The sequence below is a fragment of the Zonotrichia leucophrys genome, chromosome 14 (genome assembly GCF_028769735.1).
Source record: "Zonotrichia leucophrys gambelii isolate GWCS_2022_RI chromosome 14, RI_Zleu_2.0, whole genome shotgun sequence".
Lineage (NCBI taxonomy): Eukaryota > Metazoa > Chordata > Aves > Passeriformes > Passerellidae > Zonotrichia > Zonotrichia leucophrys.
Genome location: NC_088184.1, coordinates 9,912,343 through 9,930,694, shown reverse-complemented (window position 1 = coordinate 9,930,694; position 18,352 = coordinate 9,912,343). Strand labels below are relative to the sequence as shown.

The window sequence follows — 18,352 nt, the reverse complement described above, 5'->3', positions numbered from 1 at the left end:
TCATACTGTTAGGAAACATTCCAGCTTTAACAGTTTTCTTGGAACCTTCTCCTATAAAAATTCTTGGGTTTTTTTCCACAGTCATTATCAATTACAAGAGACTGTTTTCCTTAAGAAGTATTAACCTGGTCATTATTTGGCAGAGAAAACAGATTTAAACATTTATATAAAGCCACTTCCCAAGCATCAGCATTTCACTGTTTAGCTTTTTTAAGCACCACAGGAGCTGAGGCAGCAGACTAGGTATTTTCAGCTTTGATACAGACAATACACTCTGCAAAACGCACACCACACAGTGCCTTTACACCCAACAAGAAAAAATAAGGAATAAAACACTTATCTAATTGGATGTAACTGATACAAGGAGTTTCCCTACCTCGATGCACTGCTTTATCCAGAAGTGATTTCCCATTGCTTCCCAGTTCTGGGAGCAGGTCACATACAGCAAGCGCTCGTACACGCGGCGTTTCATGGAATTGTCAAAGACCTCAAAGAACTTGGCTCGGATGAGTGGCTGGGCACAGCGCAAACCAGAGAGAAAAGCTGGCTCCAGTTTAGCTGTGAGTTCACTCCCAGAAAGGTTCTCATCCCTAAAATGAATAAAGATTAAACAACAGAGCCATTAGAAAGAGAAGACTCCTAGGTTTTGTATAACGGACTAAAAGCCGCAAGAAATTACATTCTGTAAATTCTGTGGCAAATACCAGGTGCAGTTCTTGAGAGAAACAGCACAGAAAACTTTGCTGCCTGTTGTAAAACTGCCCAGAACTATCAGAAATACTCTTTCAGGATAAAATCTTATCATAATTGTGAAACACTGAGCTACATCTGTATGCTGTTTGAAATAACAAATGGTATTGATTGATAAAACTTTCTGAGCATTGTGTGCACACCAAAGTTTTGCACAGTTAACCAGCAGAGTACAGCAGCAAAGTGACTGCAAAATAATGTGAAGCAGCAGCACATCATTAAATACCTGGCATTTGTTGGTAAGGTGACTCTTTTAATTATTTCATTGTGATTCAAATCTTCAAGTCTACCTAGAAAAAGTTACTCTCCTGAAAGTGTAATTTACAATTAAGTTTCAAGGGAAAATAATCTTTACATCCTATGAATGTGAAAAGACAGATCTTAGCTGTAACCACAGTCAGCTACAAGGATGCTTTGGTATTTTGGGAAAAGAAGTTGGGGTGGAGGTATTTCATCAGTGCCACAAGTAAAAATCCTTACTAAGGAACTCCTGTTTTCAAATTGCATTCCATAAATATGCACTGTGGTCTCAGTAGAGTGAATTGATTTTGCATTTTAGGAAAAAAAATCCCTTAATTCAGACTAAAAGGATTGATGACATGTTCTAAAGTTCATATATGGTACAAATTATGAACCAATAAGCTGCAATAAGTGATTAATTGCTATAATTACCTATAGACATAGTTAACAAGGTCTAAGAACTGAGCATTTAATTCAAGGTCTTCTGGAAAACGCTTTTCAATGTAAGTCATCATTTTCACCAGTAAAATGGACTTCTCCCGGAGAGTAGGTGTCTGTGGTAAAAGAACACATGATTAATTTTGTCAATTCATCTTAACACATGCAGAGAACTAGCACATTCAAATTACAACTCAGCCATTCTCTACAGGACTCTGCTTCTAAAGTACTGAAAAAGAGCTTGGTAGGTCATAGTTCTTAAAAATAAAAATAGCTCAAGCACTCATCCTTTTAATATATGCTGGAGAATTTTAAAATTGTGACTAAAAATAAGTTTAAGTTGTTCAGGGATTAAAAAATTCTGATATATATTATAAAAAGTGTAGGTCCTTTTGTACAGCACTAGGCTGTAAAGAGCTCAACTCTTAACAAAAATATGGCAGATTGAGGAGGCCACAAAATGTTAAAGAGTAGCACAATTTATACCAGCATTAGTCATCTTCCCCCTGAAGAGTCTTTCTATCCAGGTTAATGTGAAGTGTATTTTAAAACTTTAAAGGAAGTTCTCCACAAAGCAGCATTTGAGATCAAACATCAAATATAAGCCTATAAAATGCCAAGTATCTATAGCTGCAGCTATTTTCACAGGGAATTAAAATAGTCTAAATACCATCAAGGACATCTAAACATATATAACAGATCATTACAAACCTCATTGTCAAAACTGATGAATTATATTGGCTAACCAGAGTTATTTAGTATTTGAGAGCAATAATGACTTCATCTACTCAATTTACCTGATTAGCTGCCATTGGGGAATTGTTCTTCACCCACTCCTCAACTATTTTTACCACTGCACGAAGAATTTTGGCATCAGTGGATTTTTCAATAAGAGATGTTAGAATAGCTTGTATAAAATTTTTCCTCATTTCCATGCTCATCACAGCCAGGCGAGTTTTCACAAGATCCAGACTCAGCATTACCAGTTCACTTGTACCTGCTATGGATGCAAAAAAAAGGGTTAGAGTTGTGTATTCACCTATGAACCACCTAGGAAAAAAATTTCCAGATAAGATGCTGTAATTTTAAAAATATCAGCATCATCTGTTGCCTGGAAATACATCCCCAGAGATGTGCTCAGAATTACTGCTTTACATTCCTACACAACTAAGGCACAACCCAAGGCCAGCTTTAACAACTGTCCAGTGGAAGGTGCCTCTGCCCATGGCAAGGGGTTGGAATTAGATGATCTTTAAGGTTCCTTCTAACCCAAATTATTCTATGATTCTGTGACTTCTTTCAAAACCAAATCCATTCAAAATCCTAAAGGCAAGTCTGTTTCTTCCTTTCCACAAATCTTTTTAAAAGGTATTATAGACTCCTAAGACTGAAAAACAATTAACTTTAAGAAACTGTGATGCAGCTAATTCTCTAATTCTGTTCAGCTAATTTCCTGACTTGCTTATCAATGAAGTTTAATAATTTTCCAGTTGTTTCTCTGCGTTAATAAAATTTACAAGGTTCTCAAAAATTAAATTAAGTATGGGCTGGAAATCTAACAGCAACAATTATTTCAAAGTTTACTTCAGTAGCTTATTCATTAGTAAATTACAAGGCCCTTTACCAGCACTGAGTTTTCTTCTACAAGAACATCTAATTTTTTCTAATTCATTTGACAACAGACAGAATTATACTGACTGAAAGAGATGCTAAAGCATCTGCTTCAACAAGTTCATTCAAACACATTTGTTCCAATATTAAAAAATAGGAAGGAGTAAAAAAAACCAGTGAAAGCACAAAGCAATGAAAAAAATTCAGCCCCTCTCCCCTCAACCCTCTAAAGCTTTGAAGAATTTCAGTACTTCTATTTATGCTGCAGCTCAGCAAATGTTTCACTAACCCTTCACTGAAAAGGTTGGGCTAATAATGAAATTCATATATTAAGCAGGTAACTGGAACTCATAAGTGCATTTTTAGCTCTCAATACTTTGGGGTAGCACTACTCACTAAGGCTGAAGTATTTTTCAGCAAGTTATAATGCACACAAACCCTGCAGAGTCATTTGAATCCCTTTAGGATGAAGATATTCTAATACTTTCTAACACTTCTAATCACTAACAGACTGTACAAGGTAATACCTGTGTTTGCTTCTGCTGCTCCTGCTGTTGCCTGTGGGTTCAGGTGTTCCCTGACCATCTTCTGCAGGGACCTCATGAAAACGGAGATCAGCCTGTCAATGTAGCTGGGGTTGTTGCTGCATGCAGATTTCAGAATCATCAGAGTCCCTAGAGATAAAAACAAGGCTTTAGGAATTAAAACTTCTCTTGGGCATGACCTGAGTAAGGTACAGATGCCATGAAAGAAGGATGGGACTACCCAGGTTACAAACATTAGAAATCTGGAGAGATTTGCAGAAAAATTTCAGTCTCAGTTTTAGTCCTTAGACTAAGTCTGAAAGGTTACTTTTGCACTAATCAAAATATTTCAAAGTTTTGCACACAAGTGTGTGATGAACAGCAAAATGGGAGGACAGGAAGAAAGGGATTGAGAACAAATATTTCCAAGACCTTAAAAAATGCAACTACTCCTGATATTGCACATTTATGTTAGTAGCAAAAAGTAGAAAAACTTTTAAATTAGCAGGCCCGGGTTTAGTAATTAAGAAATCCTAACTTGGGTTTTCTAATCTAGAAACTTTATAAAGTTTAATAAATCAGTTTCTGTAGATTGAAGAAGTTAATTCAAGTTGACTACTTCACCCTTTAAAAAAAAAAAAAAGCACACACATCCTGTAAAATTATACCTACTAAAAAAAAACTACTGCAACTTTCTAACTCAATATACCTAACACAGCATATCAACAGAAGCATGCTCTGGTCATTGAATGGCTCCTGCCAAAGTTTTGATTTCTTTTTCTGATCAGATGGGCACAAAATTTGGCCCACAAAGCTCAGCCCCTGAGCCACAGAATTACTACAAAATGCACCTCCTGACAGCTTGATTGTGGTGCTGCTTTTAAGGGAGCTCTGGACAAAATGTAAGAAACATCTTTCATGGTTAGTTTGATGTAAAGTACCTCCTGACATCTGACAAATAGGCAATTCCCAAGGTAAAATTACAGCCATCTACACAGCTCACAGAATACAACAGTGAAGGACATTTGCCATTTAAATCAGCAGGTTTTCCAACATTGTACAATTTCAGGTCTGTATTACCAACACAACCAGTTCTGGGCCAAACTCTATTATTCCTATATATCTTTGTCATTCTATTATGTAGCTGAGTTGTCTAGCAGTTCAGTAAGTACAAAAAAAGCAAGAAAAGAAAAGCATTTCAGCTCTTCAGAATGGTCTATGCTAAAAATTCAGATTTTGTCACTCAAAAAAAATAGTATTTTTGTAATTTCTTGATTACTGATAGTTTAAGATCTATAAATACATAAATCTTAATGCACTATCTAAATCAGCTAATAACATAAAAAAATTTAAAATAAAGGCAGGAACATAGAAGACTCTACACAGATTCCCTGAACTGTCCTGTCCTGTCTCAGAGGATCTGCAGGATTTGGTTTTTTTCCATGTAAGGAGGTGCCAGTAACTTTTACTTTATTTTTTGGCTAATATCAATACTGCACCTATGTACTTTGAATACAAAAAGCTTCCACCTAGCAGATCTACAGCTCCCCACCTCCAAAAATTGCTCCCAAGTCACTTCAGGGAGCAGACAATGAACCCCCCTCCATTCCCTTTTTTCACAGACATGACATCCCAAGCCAATCTCTCAAGCTTGAAATGCTTCCCACAGCTTCCTCTGCATCAGATCAGATTTATGGAAAAGGAAACTTGTGATAAAAGACATGACTCATCCAGGGGCATTCCCACAGAGCTGCCAGGGGTGTGGGACACGTACCAAAGAGCTGGGAAGGGTTGGCATTGGTGGCTTTTTCATAATTAGTCAGTCCCTCATAAATGACCTTCCCAACTGCAGCATAAAGGCACTCCAGCTCTTCGTACTTGGAAGCCACACTTGAGGTACCTGCAGAGTTCAGAGATATGTTTAGTTTTGGTAACACTACCCACAGAACAGGCAAAGAACAGTCACACTGCCAATGTACAGTCACTAAAACATCACTGCAGTCTTACACTGTCAACAATCTAAGATGACACAAGCAAATTCCTCATTTATATAAAGCTCTTTATTATACCAGTATGTCTTTGATAATTCACTTCTTCTGAGTAACTCAATTTGATGAGCAGTCTCTAAATCATTACTGATTTACTTTTTTCCAAGAAAATATTATCTAAATTAGCTTCTATTAAGACACAGCATATTATTTATTGCCTTTCTTTTTTACACTTTATCTCCCTTCCTTGTTTCAGCAAAACAGCAAAACTTAATAACTAAAAAATTGCACTTCTGCAGCTGAAAAATTCTAATTGCAAAAATACATTAAATTTATAGCATGCATTTCTTGAACTATAGTTATGACAGCCACAGGTTATTAAGTTTTTATGTCAATGGATAATGATGTATTCCACATGATTACTTCTTTCAGCTTTTCCTTTTTTAATCAGAGGTTGAAAGTGTAAGCTAAAATGGACCATTAAATGCAGGAATCATAAAACAGAATATTAGCACATTCCAAAGAGTGCTTTCATCCCACCCCTCAACCACTTAAGTTATGCAGCAATAAAGGATAAAAGGTGGAAGAAAACACCACTCACTTGGTTCTGTGGGGAAAATTCCCATCAAGCGAGACAGCAAACTGTGCACAGCCCTCAAAACCTTGGTGTTGCCACAGGTCATACAGGCTGCTACCCCTCTTTGGAGGGGCTTGAAGCTGCTCAGGATAGCAGGGGGCTGTAGCACAGTCAGCAGGAAGCTTAAGACCTCTAAGCCAGTGCAAATGTTGGCAAAGTTGGCCTGATTGGGCTGCTCCTAAAGAGAAAGCATACAAAAAGGCAGTGAGTAAGGGTAAACAGGAATTACACAGATTACTGAACTCAGATCAAATCTGTTAAAACCTACTAAGAAAAAAACCCCAAAAATAAATAAACCATATCAACCAGTCAGCACTGCAGCTCTACAAACTATAACCACTTCTGTAATTTACACACGTAACAACTCACTTATTTCACTACAAAGAAAAGATTAGTACTGTAAAAATCTATATCCAGATATGACTGGTATTCAATCACCCCACATCCCAGGGAAACCTAAAGGCCTACAGGACCAGAATGTTACTTACCACAGTCATGAGCAGCTTATCAAACCACTGCAACTTCAGCTCTGACTTGGGCCACATGTCTGGCCTCAAAGCTGTTTTCAGAAGGTTGACACAGCGTCGAGACAGCAACTCCCCAGGGGATCCAGCAGTGTTGGAGTTGTCATTTACCTAGCAATTAATCAGAGTTAACAAAATGACACCCTTTTGGAACCAAGTCATTAATTTATTATTCATTCCATGCAAGCATGTAATTTCTTATTTCTGAAATGGATGAGCTTAAGTAGTTTTATCAGTACAGTCACACAGCATTTAATGCATAAAAAGCTGACAACTAATAGTAAACACCAGAACTGGTGTCTAAATTGCTAGCTAATTAACCCAAATCACCCATCAAAGGTGTATTTAAACAAAAGTTTCATGCTATCCTTTATTACTACAACTCTGAACACACTCAAGATGGTTAATCTTTACTGTTTGCAAGGTATCCATAAACATGTGCAGCTCTTTACTCAATTCATTTTTATACTTAAGAGCACATCTATTTTGTGCAATGGACTGTGGGATATAAAATCCCATGCTACTTACCAGCTCAGTCTGCTGCAGGAGCAGAAGCCATAAAATTTGTCAGCCTGGAGGTACACCCAGATAATTTTTCCCATTCTAGAAAAGTTAATTCCCTCCAAATTTGGTGAAAAACTTTAGCTTTACATGCTGCAGGAAAGTAATTCCATGTATAGGATTTTGAAAATATAACTACAATCATTACCCCTAGATACAGTCATTCCTTATAAAACTCTCTAAGTATTTTGGGATAAAGGATTCTTGACATTTAACCTGGGCAACAGAACAAGCATACATTGCAGCATCACCCAAATATGTAAATTAATCATGAAAAAGCACAGAAACATTACAACAATCCAAGCCTAAAAGGACCTGTGTGAAAAGAGGGGTTTATGGGTTTGGCTGCTACTTCACACTGGTATCTGCATATCAGAATAACCACAGTACCTGGCAAGCAATTCTAATCAGGAAATTCACAACAGTGTCTGTGTGCTGCTTGTCAATGGGCTTGGCAAGGAGGGCATCAGCTCCTGGCAGGGACTGGCTCCGTCCAAACACCTGCATGCACACAAAGCACAAAAGCCATCAGCCAGACTGAAGGAGGAAAACAACAAGAAGAGATTTAAAACACTTGCTAAAGCTACAACCAATTCAAATTAGGGAGTTTGGAGTCATGTGGAAAAAACAATTACACTACTTAGAGTCTCTGAACAAATCCTGATTTTCTCTTACAGCACTTATTGCTCCTGTAGCTGTCCTGAATCGTTTTACTTCTTGGCCAGAATCCACAGACAATCCTCTTTTAACAGCAGATGAGGCAGAACTTGCTCCTTCTCCACTTGCACTTGAGTCCATATCTGAATCTGGCTGAAATATCAGCAATGTGCATGTTAAAGAAAAAAGTACATTAAACGGTGGAACAGTTCAATCTTTACCCATTTATTTTGATTTCCTACCTGCTGGTCTTTGATTCTTTGCAATTCCCATTTAATAACAACTTCAGCAAGATCCACAGCTAATTTTCTTTGCTCTATTGTAACACTGGGAGTGAAGCCCAGTCTCTGCATGGCACTAACCATATGCTGAACCAAGTGATGTCTCACAGGATAATAAACCTGAAAAAATGGTTTCACAGAAATGTTAGTCATTAACCAGTAACATTCTACACAAAACCTACAAAGTTGAAATAAAGCAAAATTGTAAAACAGTCATCAATTCCAAAGTTTGCTAAACCTTTTGCAATATGGAAAATTAACTGGTGCACTGAAAATAGCATTTTGGCTATAACTTTCAGTAGTGACTAGTGATTTCATGCATTCAAATGAACATGTTCTTTTTAACACTCATGGTTTTTCTCAGGGATCAATCAGACTAATTTTTTTTCCAAGCCTTTTAAAGAGCTTCAGCTCACATCTGAGCACACTCAGATATTCTTTCAAAAATTTTTGAGGCATCATTCCTGAAAAATGTGTATTAGCTGTCCCTTTGGATAGCATTTTAATACGTGTTTTCAAAAAATGTTCCTATGTTGACATTCTGTACCATTCCCCCATTTGTTCAAAGTTTCACAACATACCCTGGCTACAGATAAAAGTGATCTTGTTAATCCCACAGAATATATAGAGTCAAACAAAAAAGGACTACTGGAAGATGGCAATGAATGTAGTTCTGCACTTTTTAAAAAGAACTCTTGGAGAATCTTCACAGACCTGTTAAAGAACACTGCTAATGCATGTGCAATGAATTCATGTTGCAGACTCTAACCTGACATTTGGAGTTCTAACTTCAGTCATGACAGAGCTTAATGAATTACTTGCTATTGCTGTTAAACAGTTGTATTCAGTTATAGATAAGTATCTTTACAGACAAATGATGCATTTTGAAGCTAAACCATATAAATCAGATTATGCTGTTTTTCTAATCAAACTGTTCCTTGATACAGGAGATACAGTGAGTACCAGAGTAAGAGTACAAGTACCTTGAAATGTTGCACTATCAAGTGCAAAATATGTACTAGCTGGGGCACTGTATGGCCCTCCTCCACAATGATTTTTCGTGTCCAGTGAGTGAGCATCTGGTGTCCATCCTCCATTCGAGCAGGCACAGCTGGAGTCAGGATAGCCATGGCCTGCCTGACAATGGCCCGGGCTTCCATTGCATGAGCTTTGAGAAGGCTGTGGAAAACCTGAACAGCAGAGCTTCATCAACATCAATACTGTAATGCATTTACAAAAACAAAGCATTTATAAAGAAAGGGAAACTACAACATGTTTTCTAAAAAAAAACATTTTTCTCTAAAGGCCCATAATTGTTAGAAATACCATGATACATCAGCAGCAGAAGCATAGAGCATATATTTCTGTTTCCTCTACATTCCCTTATCTTCCTCCCTCTTCACTGTCCAATTTGAAGTTTTCCCTTGGTCCCCACATTGAGTCTCAACTGAAGTGTCTGTCTCTTAAATGAACAAACATTCCTAATTTTGCTAATTCAACCAAAACATCTACTTGTCTTATTTACTCTTCCTGCTTCTTTCTACACTCTCCTACTCCCAAGCAAATCTGTATTAAACATTTAGCCTGCTGCTTCTGCATTTGTTTGTGGTATTTGAATTACACTCAGCACTCAAAACCACTGTGCAGCTTCTACTCAGAATCTTACAATAAAAGAAAGCACTCCATGAACTTAACACAAGCCCATGGTCAATACCTGCAGAACAATCTTCTTGTGAATGGCAAACTTGGCAATGATGTGTGCCAAGAGCAAGTGGCCACTGTACTTGCAGGCTGGGTCCACGCAGGCCTTGGACAGGAGGCAGGGCCAGGCAAAGGTCATCAGGCGCCGCAGTTTGCTGTTCCTGTTCTTGTTGTTGTCGTGGATGTGATGGGGGGCATGCTCCACCAGCAGCGTGGCAAACTGCAGCAGGTAGATCCTCAGAGAATCCAGCATATCAGCCTGCTTTTCTGGGTCAAGTACCTAGTTCCAGGCAGGATCAAAGAAGAGAGAATGAAGCTGATAAAAAAATGACTTTTATTATTATAACGGCAAAGTACCAAATTTTTGCTTTTTGAGTGGTTTTTAAGAAGACTAAGAACTAATTATAATTGCTTTCTTTACTCAGTTCAGTACCCACAAAACAACATCCTGAAGCGTGAATCTTTAAATAATGAGCACATCTGGGAACTTCAAAACTTCTAACCTATTAAAAAAAACCAAAAAACCCAACCTTCACTTCAACAACATTTGTCTTATAACCTCTGACTGGTTCCATGAAATAGCAGTGAATTAGAAAGACACTGATGCTGGGTCATGGAGAGCATTCCTTATAAAAACACTGGGATTATAGCCAAGTAAGCTTCATTTATAAAGGCACATTCCAAATCTGAAAACAGCATAAACTGAAAATTGTAGTCCCATCCTACTGATGACTAATGGATCTCACATTCAACATTATGAAGGAATTCAACATAACAGACCATAATATTCGGAACAGAACAACTAATTCAAAGCAGGATGAAAAAGTTGTTCCTCTCATTTGACTTTTGTTTTCATTTCCAAACATTTCAGCGTAAACAAAGACTGTTACCTTTGTTATAAAAACACTAGTGATGCTTTCTGGATTATCTCCTTCTGGGTTTGGGGGGCCTAACAGCTGTTCACCTTCTCCTTTTTCAAAACTGTACAAGAAAGCAGGATTCAGGATATGTTGCAGCACCTAGAGAACATAAACAAAGCAAATTTTACTGTACTATTATATTCTTCTAATGGCAGCCAACATTCAAGTATTCCCACATGTAAACCTGCCTGTTGGACACACTCACTGAGTTACAAAAGGAAACTATACATAAAACCCCAAGAAAAAAGACACACACTGATTTTTCCCCCTCTTTCTTCCTTCCAAGGGCATAGATTCCTAGAAAGTGTAAACTAAAGCAGCCAGCACTGAGCACAAGATGAATTGCTGTCTCTGTTTATTATCGCTCTTCTTCAGGTATGATATTTTCACCTAAATGACTCTGCCAATTATCAAACTCGTTGACATTTAAGTAAGGGAGTTTTGTTGCCCTAGCTCCCAAGAAGAAAATTAAACCTAAATACCAGGCTTCTTTGATTTAATTGCTTTAGTTACCTTGGCTTTGAGCTCATCTCCAAAGTTTGGGTCATTCAAGTCTACAAAGCGGAAGAACAAAGCCCGTTTCTGGGGGATGCTGTAGTTTTTGGGGATCTCTTCTTCCATGTATTCCTTTAAGAAGGTCATATTGCAGAGAAATCGGCCAGTAAAAGCTCGAAGCAACTGGAAGAGTAACTCTATGTCACCATAATTCCTTCTGTGGAAACATAAAATACAAAGCTTCTGTGAAAAAATACACAAACTACTATGCTGATGAAATTCATCTTTTTAAGGAGCAGAGAAGCAAGAGCAGCCAGTACCACAGGCATGGTTTTAAAGCTAATAGCAGTATTATGAGATATATTACACTTTCTCTTCAACAACTGCAAACCATTTTTAGTAAGCCTATGCATCTTTACAATATTTTCAAAATTAAAATTTAGAAAATCCATGCAGGGTCTAGGAACTAAAGATTTTACGTACTTGCAGTAATTCAATAAGCAATAGGCCAACAGCTTGGGCTCTTTCCAGTTTGTTGCAGCCATATTCTCCTTCCTATGTCTCTCCTGAAAAGCTTCACTCACCCAGACACGTTTCAGCTGATTCACCAAGGAGTGTTGATTTGCTAACCAACATTCATCATTCTTAACAATAATACTTATGATCTGTCCAAAGCAAAACAAGACAAATGCACAGTCAACACACAAGAGATCTGTCAGGAGAAACAATGATATATGAGCACTTGCTTAAGGTCAATTAAGGGTGCTAAAATATTCAACAGCAAAACAAAAGAGTGAAATACAACATAGTTTAGATTTTAAAAAATAAACTTATGTTTTGTTGTCATGCTGTCCTCTTGTATCCTACTTGACAAAAAAAAGCAGAGATAATTTGAGTCTCTTTTCCCTTCTCAAAGCACCTCTGGCTACAAACACTCCACATTTTCACAAGTGGTTTTCTATGAGCTGTAACACACACACACACACTGAAAGGCTGGATGTAAGAGCCTTGTAGCTGAAGAGGTTTCAGCCATTCAGTGCAGAGACAAACAAGATAAATGAGCACCTTGATAGCCTGGAACTGCAGGTCGAGGCGCATGGTGGTGGTGCTGGGGGAGCCAGGTCTCACGGCTGCCTGGGCGCCCACAGGCAGCAGCAGGGTGATAAATCGGTTGGGATTAGCTGCCAGGACATCCCGCAGAGGTTTGGCATCTTTATGTTTCAAGAAACTCTGCAAAAGGGGAAGAAATAATTTTAATAACCTTTAAAAGCCAAAATATCAGGCGACTATATCATCCTGTAGTTTTTATATGCCACACTAAAGTTGCAGAGGTTGTATTTCATGGATATAAAAATAACATCTAGACTTCAGTAATAGCCTTACATGATCTGGAAAGGTGTAAAATCAACACTTCAGGACAAACAAATACAAAACCAGAAAGAGGAACCTTGCAGTCAAGAGTGAGACCATGATTAAGGACTACAAGGTCATACAAGCAAAAAATATGCAAAAGATGTTCATCAGATTTGTCAAGTTGAGGGTTTTTTGCAGCTCCTCTCCCCACAACAGCTTACCATAAACATTCTGCTCCACTGTGGATCATTTAAAGTGGCTTCCATCATGAACAGCTCCACAGTCTGGGATGGATGACGTGTCAAAAACTTTATCAGTGGCTCCCTGAATGGACTGCCAGCCTGAAAAATTCATAAACCTTAAATTAAAAATGCAGAGTATAGAGTATTTCCCACTAATTTACTACCACTCAGAAAAATACATTTGACTTGGCATTTCTACAGATACAAAATGTTCAGAACTTGCATGATGAGAATTTATTGATACTTTCAAAACTTCACTTCTAAGGGTGTAAGGCAAATGTTAATACCTCCTAAAGGCTTGAAGAGCATATTTTAGCATCAAATGTTCTCACGCCATATTGAAAATATTATAATTATCATACACTAATGTTTAAGACTATAAAGCAAAAATTTCAGCAGTGTTAACTTCCACTTTTACCTCAATTAACATTGCTCGTTCTGTTTTCATAACAACTTCCAGAAGAGGTTTAACCAGAGTCTGTGGGGCAGCTGGGATCAGATGGAATAAATTTATAATTGCTGAACAAATCTTCATTTCCTACAGGTAAAAAGAAAGACAATTAAATAAATATTACTGGGTATAATGTATAAAAACAGTATCACACATCTTACTTCTTTTTTTCCCCTCTGTAATAGCATAGCCAGCAGCCAAATGCAAAAGGTTAGCATATATACAGCATCTACTTACCATAATGCATGAAAAAATTGCACCTGTGGAAGTCTGCCCTACTCTCTCTGGTAATATCATGGTTTAAATTTTATTTTTCTTGCCAGTAGAGTGGTGTTTTACAGATAAGAGCTAAACACTGCAATGATACTGCTGATGGAGGAGTTACAGAGTGCTCACTGCTCTACACCAAGTGGGTCAAGCATCAAACAGCCAGACCTCCCCCTAAACAATTTCTGGAATACACCCCACACCCCCACATCACACATGAAGAAAGATTCAGCTTTCTCACAGCACTGTTCAGCCAATCTCACAAACAGCTGGTTACTGTAAAGTCAGCTCTGTTCTCTCACTAGATATTAAATTCTCCAGAAGTCCAAAATCATTTTACATTTTTTTCATTGTGTGATTTAAATAGAGACTGTATTTCAGCTAGCTAGAGTGTAGATTTCCTTCAGGAAGGAAAAGGAAAAACCAAAACAATGAAACCACCCTCACCATCTCTCTGAAACCAAGTTCCAGTATCCAAGATGATTTTATCAAGTGCATTACATTTTCTCAACTGAATTTAAACACAAAACATTAGGCTCCACTCCTTTAACCTAATCTGCCCAGACAGACCCCACAAGACCCCTCTCATGGACTGAAGGGCAGGGCTGAGAATACATAAAAACCTTTTGAAACCACTTATGCCTTCACAGAAACTAAAAATCCTGCTCTTCCTGGTACAAACATGTTCAACATCCTTAACTGCAACGTGATCAAAACAGCTCTGCACAGATAAACAGAAGACAATTCACAGCACTGCACTCAAAGGCACAATGCACTGTGCCCAAAACACAACGATAAAACTAACAAACCACAAGTTAAAAGAAAAAATAAAAGCAAACAAAACAACAACAAAAGAAACCATGACAACAAAAAAATTTCCTGGTGCCTGCACTGAGTTCTCACCTCTACCCCTTCCATGGCAGGCTGAACCAAAGCAGAAGTCACAGCATGAAAGGAAAAAGCCCACAAAAATATCAAATAAATGTACAAATCAGCACATGCCATTCTTCAGGCTGTAGTCTAACTTCAGCTCAGTTACTTCCTCATCTCAAACAGAAGGAACAGAGACAATGAGCATCTCACATGCTCCAAACTGCCCTCCAAAGAACTAGGATGAAATTCATCCTTTTTTCTACTTTTACATTGATCAGATATAGCTTCTCAAATATTTTAACTGAATAAAAAAGCTAATAGAGATGATTAATTCAGAGGAAACAACACTATAGCATCTTTGAAGACAAATTTGGCCACCATCTATTACAAAACCACTTTCAGTACTTGAGCTACCAAGCTATGAAGTCCTCTAAACTCCTCCTAGGCTGTGATGCAGAATTTCTACCATGGAAATTTCCACCCTCTCCCAAGAGGGACAGCTGGAGGCAACCATCTACTCAAAACTTATTCTTTCAATTACCAGACATGACCTGAAATCCCATGCCTTTCCTTGGAGAGGCAAGGAAGAGAGGAAGCAAGATTTAAATCAAATATTTTATTCCCTGGACCAATGAATTAGATTTTAATCACTACTTATATATTACATTTTAATTTTTTCATTTCTCTAAACAGCCAGATGACAGCTCAGGATCACAGCAGGACTGCCATAAATTATTTAGGTGAACAAGGGTTAGTTGTTCTGGCATCAGTGTGGATCTTTACAGCAGTCATCACTAGGCAGCATTGTTAACTAATTTTTCAGTTTGCCTGTAGTTACCATTTTCATGTGAAAACTCACTCCAAGACCATTTAACTATTCTGTAAGAGGCTTTTCTGACCAGCCTTTATCTGCACAATGCTGGAGAAGCGCCTGACACCATCATCAAAGGGCACCTTCATCCCATGCTGCTGGAAAAGAATGGAATGCTTGGAACAGCACCAGCGTAGGGAGGGCACATCAGGCTTTCCTGATCACTTCTGTTCTCCACTGAGCATTTAGCAGCTCCTCTACTCAACCACACAGCCTGAACGATCCAGCCTACTCCCCAACACTGCTTTTAATGAGTGTCTCAGATGCTGGAATCTCACTAGGATCATGAAGAAAGGAGAGATGTGAAATGCCACCTGCAATAACTGACCACCAGTTTCACCACCCCAACAGCACAATATACATACAGACACATGAACACAGCCTGCCACAGCAACTGTACAAAGACCAAGCTGTGTGCTCCTGCAGCTTCTTAGAGTTTGTATTTTTAAGGAAACTTTGGAGCATCAACTAGGAAGCAGAAAACTAATATACAATCAGCTTTGCATTGACACAATTCTACTTGAAATGTTTTCAGACTTCTCTTGTCCCTCCAGATTCTTTCTCAACTGTCTAGTGTGCACTCCCCACTCACCTTATCTCTCTAAATACATAACTACACAGAAAACATCAACAGAAACCATTAAAATCAGGGGAATTTACAAGTAAACATGACTTAGTGACAAAAAAAAGAAAAACTGTTCTGGAGGTGCCACATTGTGGTTTAAAATATTATTGCTGCAAAAAGATCTGCAAGATATTTGTAATAATCACATTTGAGGAAAAGTGAATCCCAAAAGTATATAAGGCCTTAGAACTACTCTGGCATTAATAAAATGAGGTTAACTGAAGAATGCAGTGTTTTAGTTAAAACATTAGAAACCAATCTTACTCTATTTCATTAGAGAACATCTAGGTCTAATGTAAAGCAATGACTAAATTCAGATTAAAAGCTCTCTTTGCAAAGACAGGAAAGAGAAATGAAAAGCCATTAAGTCATTTCCATGTTTTGAGGGAAATAAAAAGCCAATGTAATTTCATTCTAATTTCAGAAACAAAGACATTAATAGAATTCCCCCCATTTTTTCTTAGGTGCAATCATAAATCTCAACACTTAATAAAAGCATTTAGTAAATTATTAATAGAATTGTGAGACCTCTGGTAATGTACAGGAAACTGCACTGAAGCAGGAATTCCCATCAGTATTGCTAAGAGCACACAGTATTGACATTACACTGCACAGTTTTCCATTTATAAGGGAAGTGATCAGCTTCCCATGCTTCTACACTGAGGCCATTAGTTCCACTGGGAGAGTGATTTTAATGGGATCCCAACTAGTAAATATTGAACTTGGTTTAAGTAAATTAAATTTTAAATTAACTGGGATTATGTTATCATTATGTATAATTTTCAGAAGACTATATTATGAACATCAAACATATTAATGAAAAATGGGAGATTATGCTGCTGAGCTCATCAGCCATTCCAGTGAACAGATTTCTAAGCAGAAAATCCTGAGGGGGAAAAGAAATACAAATGCTTGAGCTGCTCCCACACTAACCTAGAACCGTCTCTAAAGTAACCATTGTCAGCAGATAAGAAGCTCCTCTTCCTGAGACTTCTAACAGATATTCAATATTCTACATTTAATCCAACAAGTCTGTTAGCTTGTAACAAAGCATCAGTGTGTAATCAGTTATGGCAGCATTTACAACTGAATGAGTTCTTTAATTCCAAAACATTAATACTATTTATTTCTTCTCTTCTCACACAAAAGCATTCATTAACTTACATTGCCATCACTCCGTTGTCCACCTTTGTGTGTAATAACTACAACTTCCATCCATTTACGCAGGTGTTGCTACAAAGAAAGGATAATTAGCATTATTCTTCTAATTAGACTGTTCCACTTTAGCATATGCTAGAAGAGAAAATACAGAGGCAGAAATAATTATTTGAAGGAAACAAAGGGAAGAATTATCAGTTATTTTCATTCCCTCAACTTGAAAAGTTTGCTGTTGCTAGAAGTCCTCTCCATATTCAAGAAAGCAGGGATTATAAGTACATATATATATATAAAAATCTATTCTGATAGTCTTACACTCTGATGACTTGCTTGATGTGTATGCATTTAAATATTCATGCAAAGGGGATAAAGAATTCACATATTCAGCTTAAACACTGCAAATAAACAGAGCAATACCTCCCAAAATTTTATAAATCAAGAAAGCACCAAAACAGATTAAGTGCATTGAGAAGTAAAATTGTTAAAGGTGCAAGTGGCACCTTGCTTAAAGATAAATTTGTCCAAACAAACCTTAGCAAAACTAGTTGTCTTCACTAAAAAATAAAATCTCTTAACTTTTTTTGTTTAGAAGCCCTTTAGAAATTTACTCAAAATATTCAAAGAAATTGGAGCTTTTTATTAATTGTGAAACAAAAATCTTTTACTTCCAACATATACACTGAGTCACTGCTGAACTTCTTTGATTTTTCCCCAATAAGAATAGTGGCTAGAAGAAAATTTATTCTGGAAGAGCTAAAATAAAAACTTGGATGGTCTTACCATCATCTGATCACAGAATTTATCATTGAAAGAGTTTGGGAAAAGCCTGGTGACTGAGGTCAGGCGGTTCACAACGTTGAGGGTCAGACTCCGATAGTCCCCCAGCATCATCAGCAATGGCCTCATGTGGGTATGGATTTGATCAACCTCTATGGTAGCTCCTTCCAAGAACTGCAGGAGAGTGCACAATTAAGATACATGTGGAGAGGGACGTGACTTTTGTGCAAGCATTTTTCTTAAAATAGATTCAGCTGACTGGATTTTTCTTCTTTTATTTTGTTCCTTCAGTACAATAGTTCAAGCAACATCTACTGTTGGAAATTGACACAGTGACAAGATAGATTTGGGAAGCACTCAGGTATTTCTGACACAGAGCAGGACATTTCATAAAATAATCAAGTAGGA

General features: G+C 37.6%; 1 protein-coding gene across 3 annotated transcripts in view; it reads right to left on the bottom strand.

Moving 5' to 3' along the window:
* TRRAP (transformation/transcription domain associated protein) overlaps positions 1-18,352 on the bottom strand; it is a 75,277-nt gene that overhangs the window by 32,092 nt on the left and 24,833 nt on the right. For all 3 annotated transcript variants that reach the window (XM_064725556.1, XM_064725555.1, XM_064725557.1), the window contains 20 exons: positions 17,948-18,118; positions 17,174-17,242; positions 13,341-13,460; positions 12,902-13,021; positions 12,393-12,557; positions 11,811-11,992; positions 11,346-11,544; positions 10,803-10,931; positions 9,926-10,192; positions 9,195-9,401; positions 8,173-8,331; positions 7,949-8,083; positions 7,664-7,774; positions 6,677-6,823; positions 6,153-6,366; positions 5,338-5,463; positions 3,567-3,713; positions 2,226-2,428; positions 1,423-1,544; positions 377-590 (listed from right to left, as the gene is read on the bottom strand). In XM_064725556.1, the coding sequence (XP_064581626.1) occupies positions 377-590; positions 1,423-1,544; positions 2,226-2,428; positions 3,567-3,713; positions 5,338-5,463; positions 6,153-6,366; positions 6,677-6,823; positions 7,664-7,774; positions 7,949-8,083; positions 8,173-8,331; positions 9,195-9,401; positions 9,926-10,192; positions 10,803-10,931; positions 11,346-11,544; positions 11,811-11,992; positions 12,393-12,557; positions 12,902-13,021; positions 13,341-13,460; positions 17,174-17,242; positions 17,948-18,118 (3,207 nt within the window). The remainder of the gene's footprint in view (positions 1-376; positions 591-1,422; positions 1,545-2,225; positions 2,429-3,566; positions 3,714-5,337; positions 5,464-6,152; positions 6,367-6,676; positions 6,824-7,663; positions 7,775-7,948; positions 8,084-8,172; positions 8,332-9,194; positions 9,402-9,925; positions 10,193-10,802; positions 10,932-11,345; positions 11,545-11,810; positions 11,993-12,392; positions 12,558-12,901; positions 13,022-13,340; positions 13,461-17,173; positions 17,243-17,947; positions 18,119-18,352) is intronic.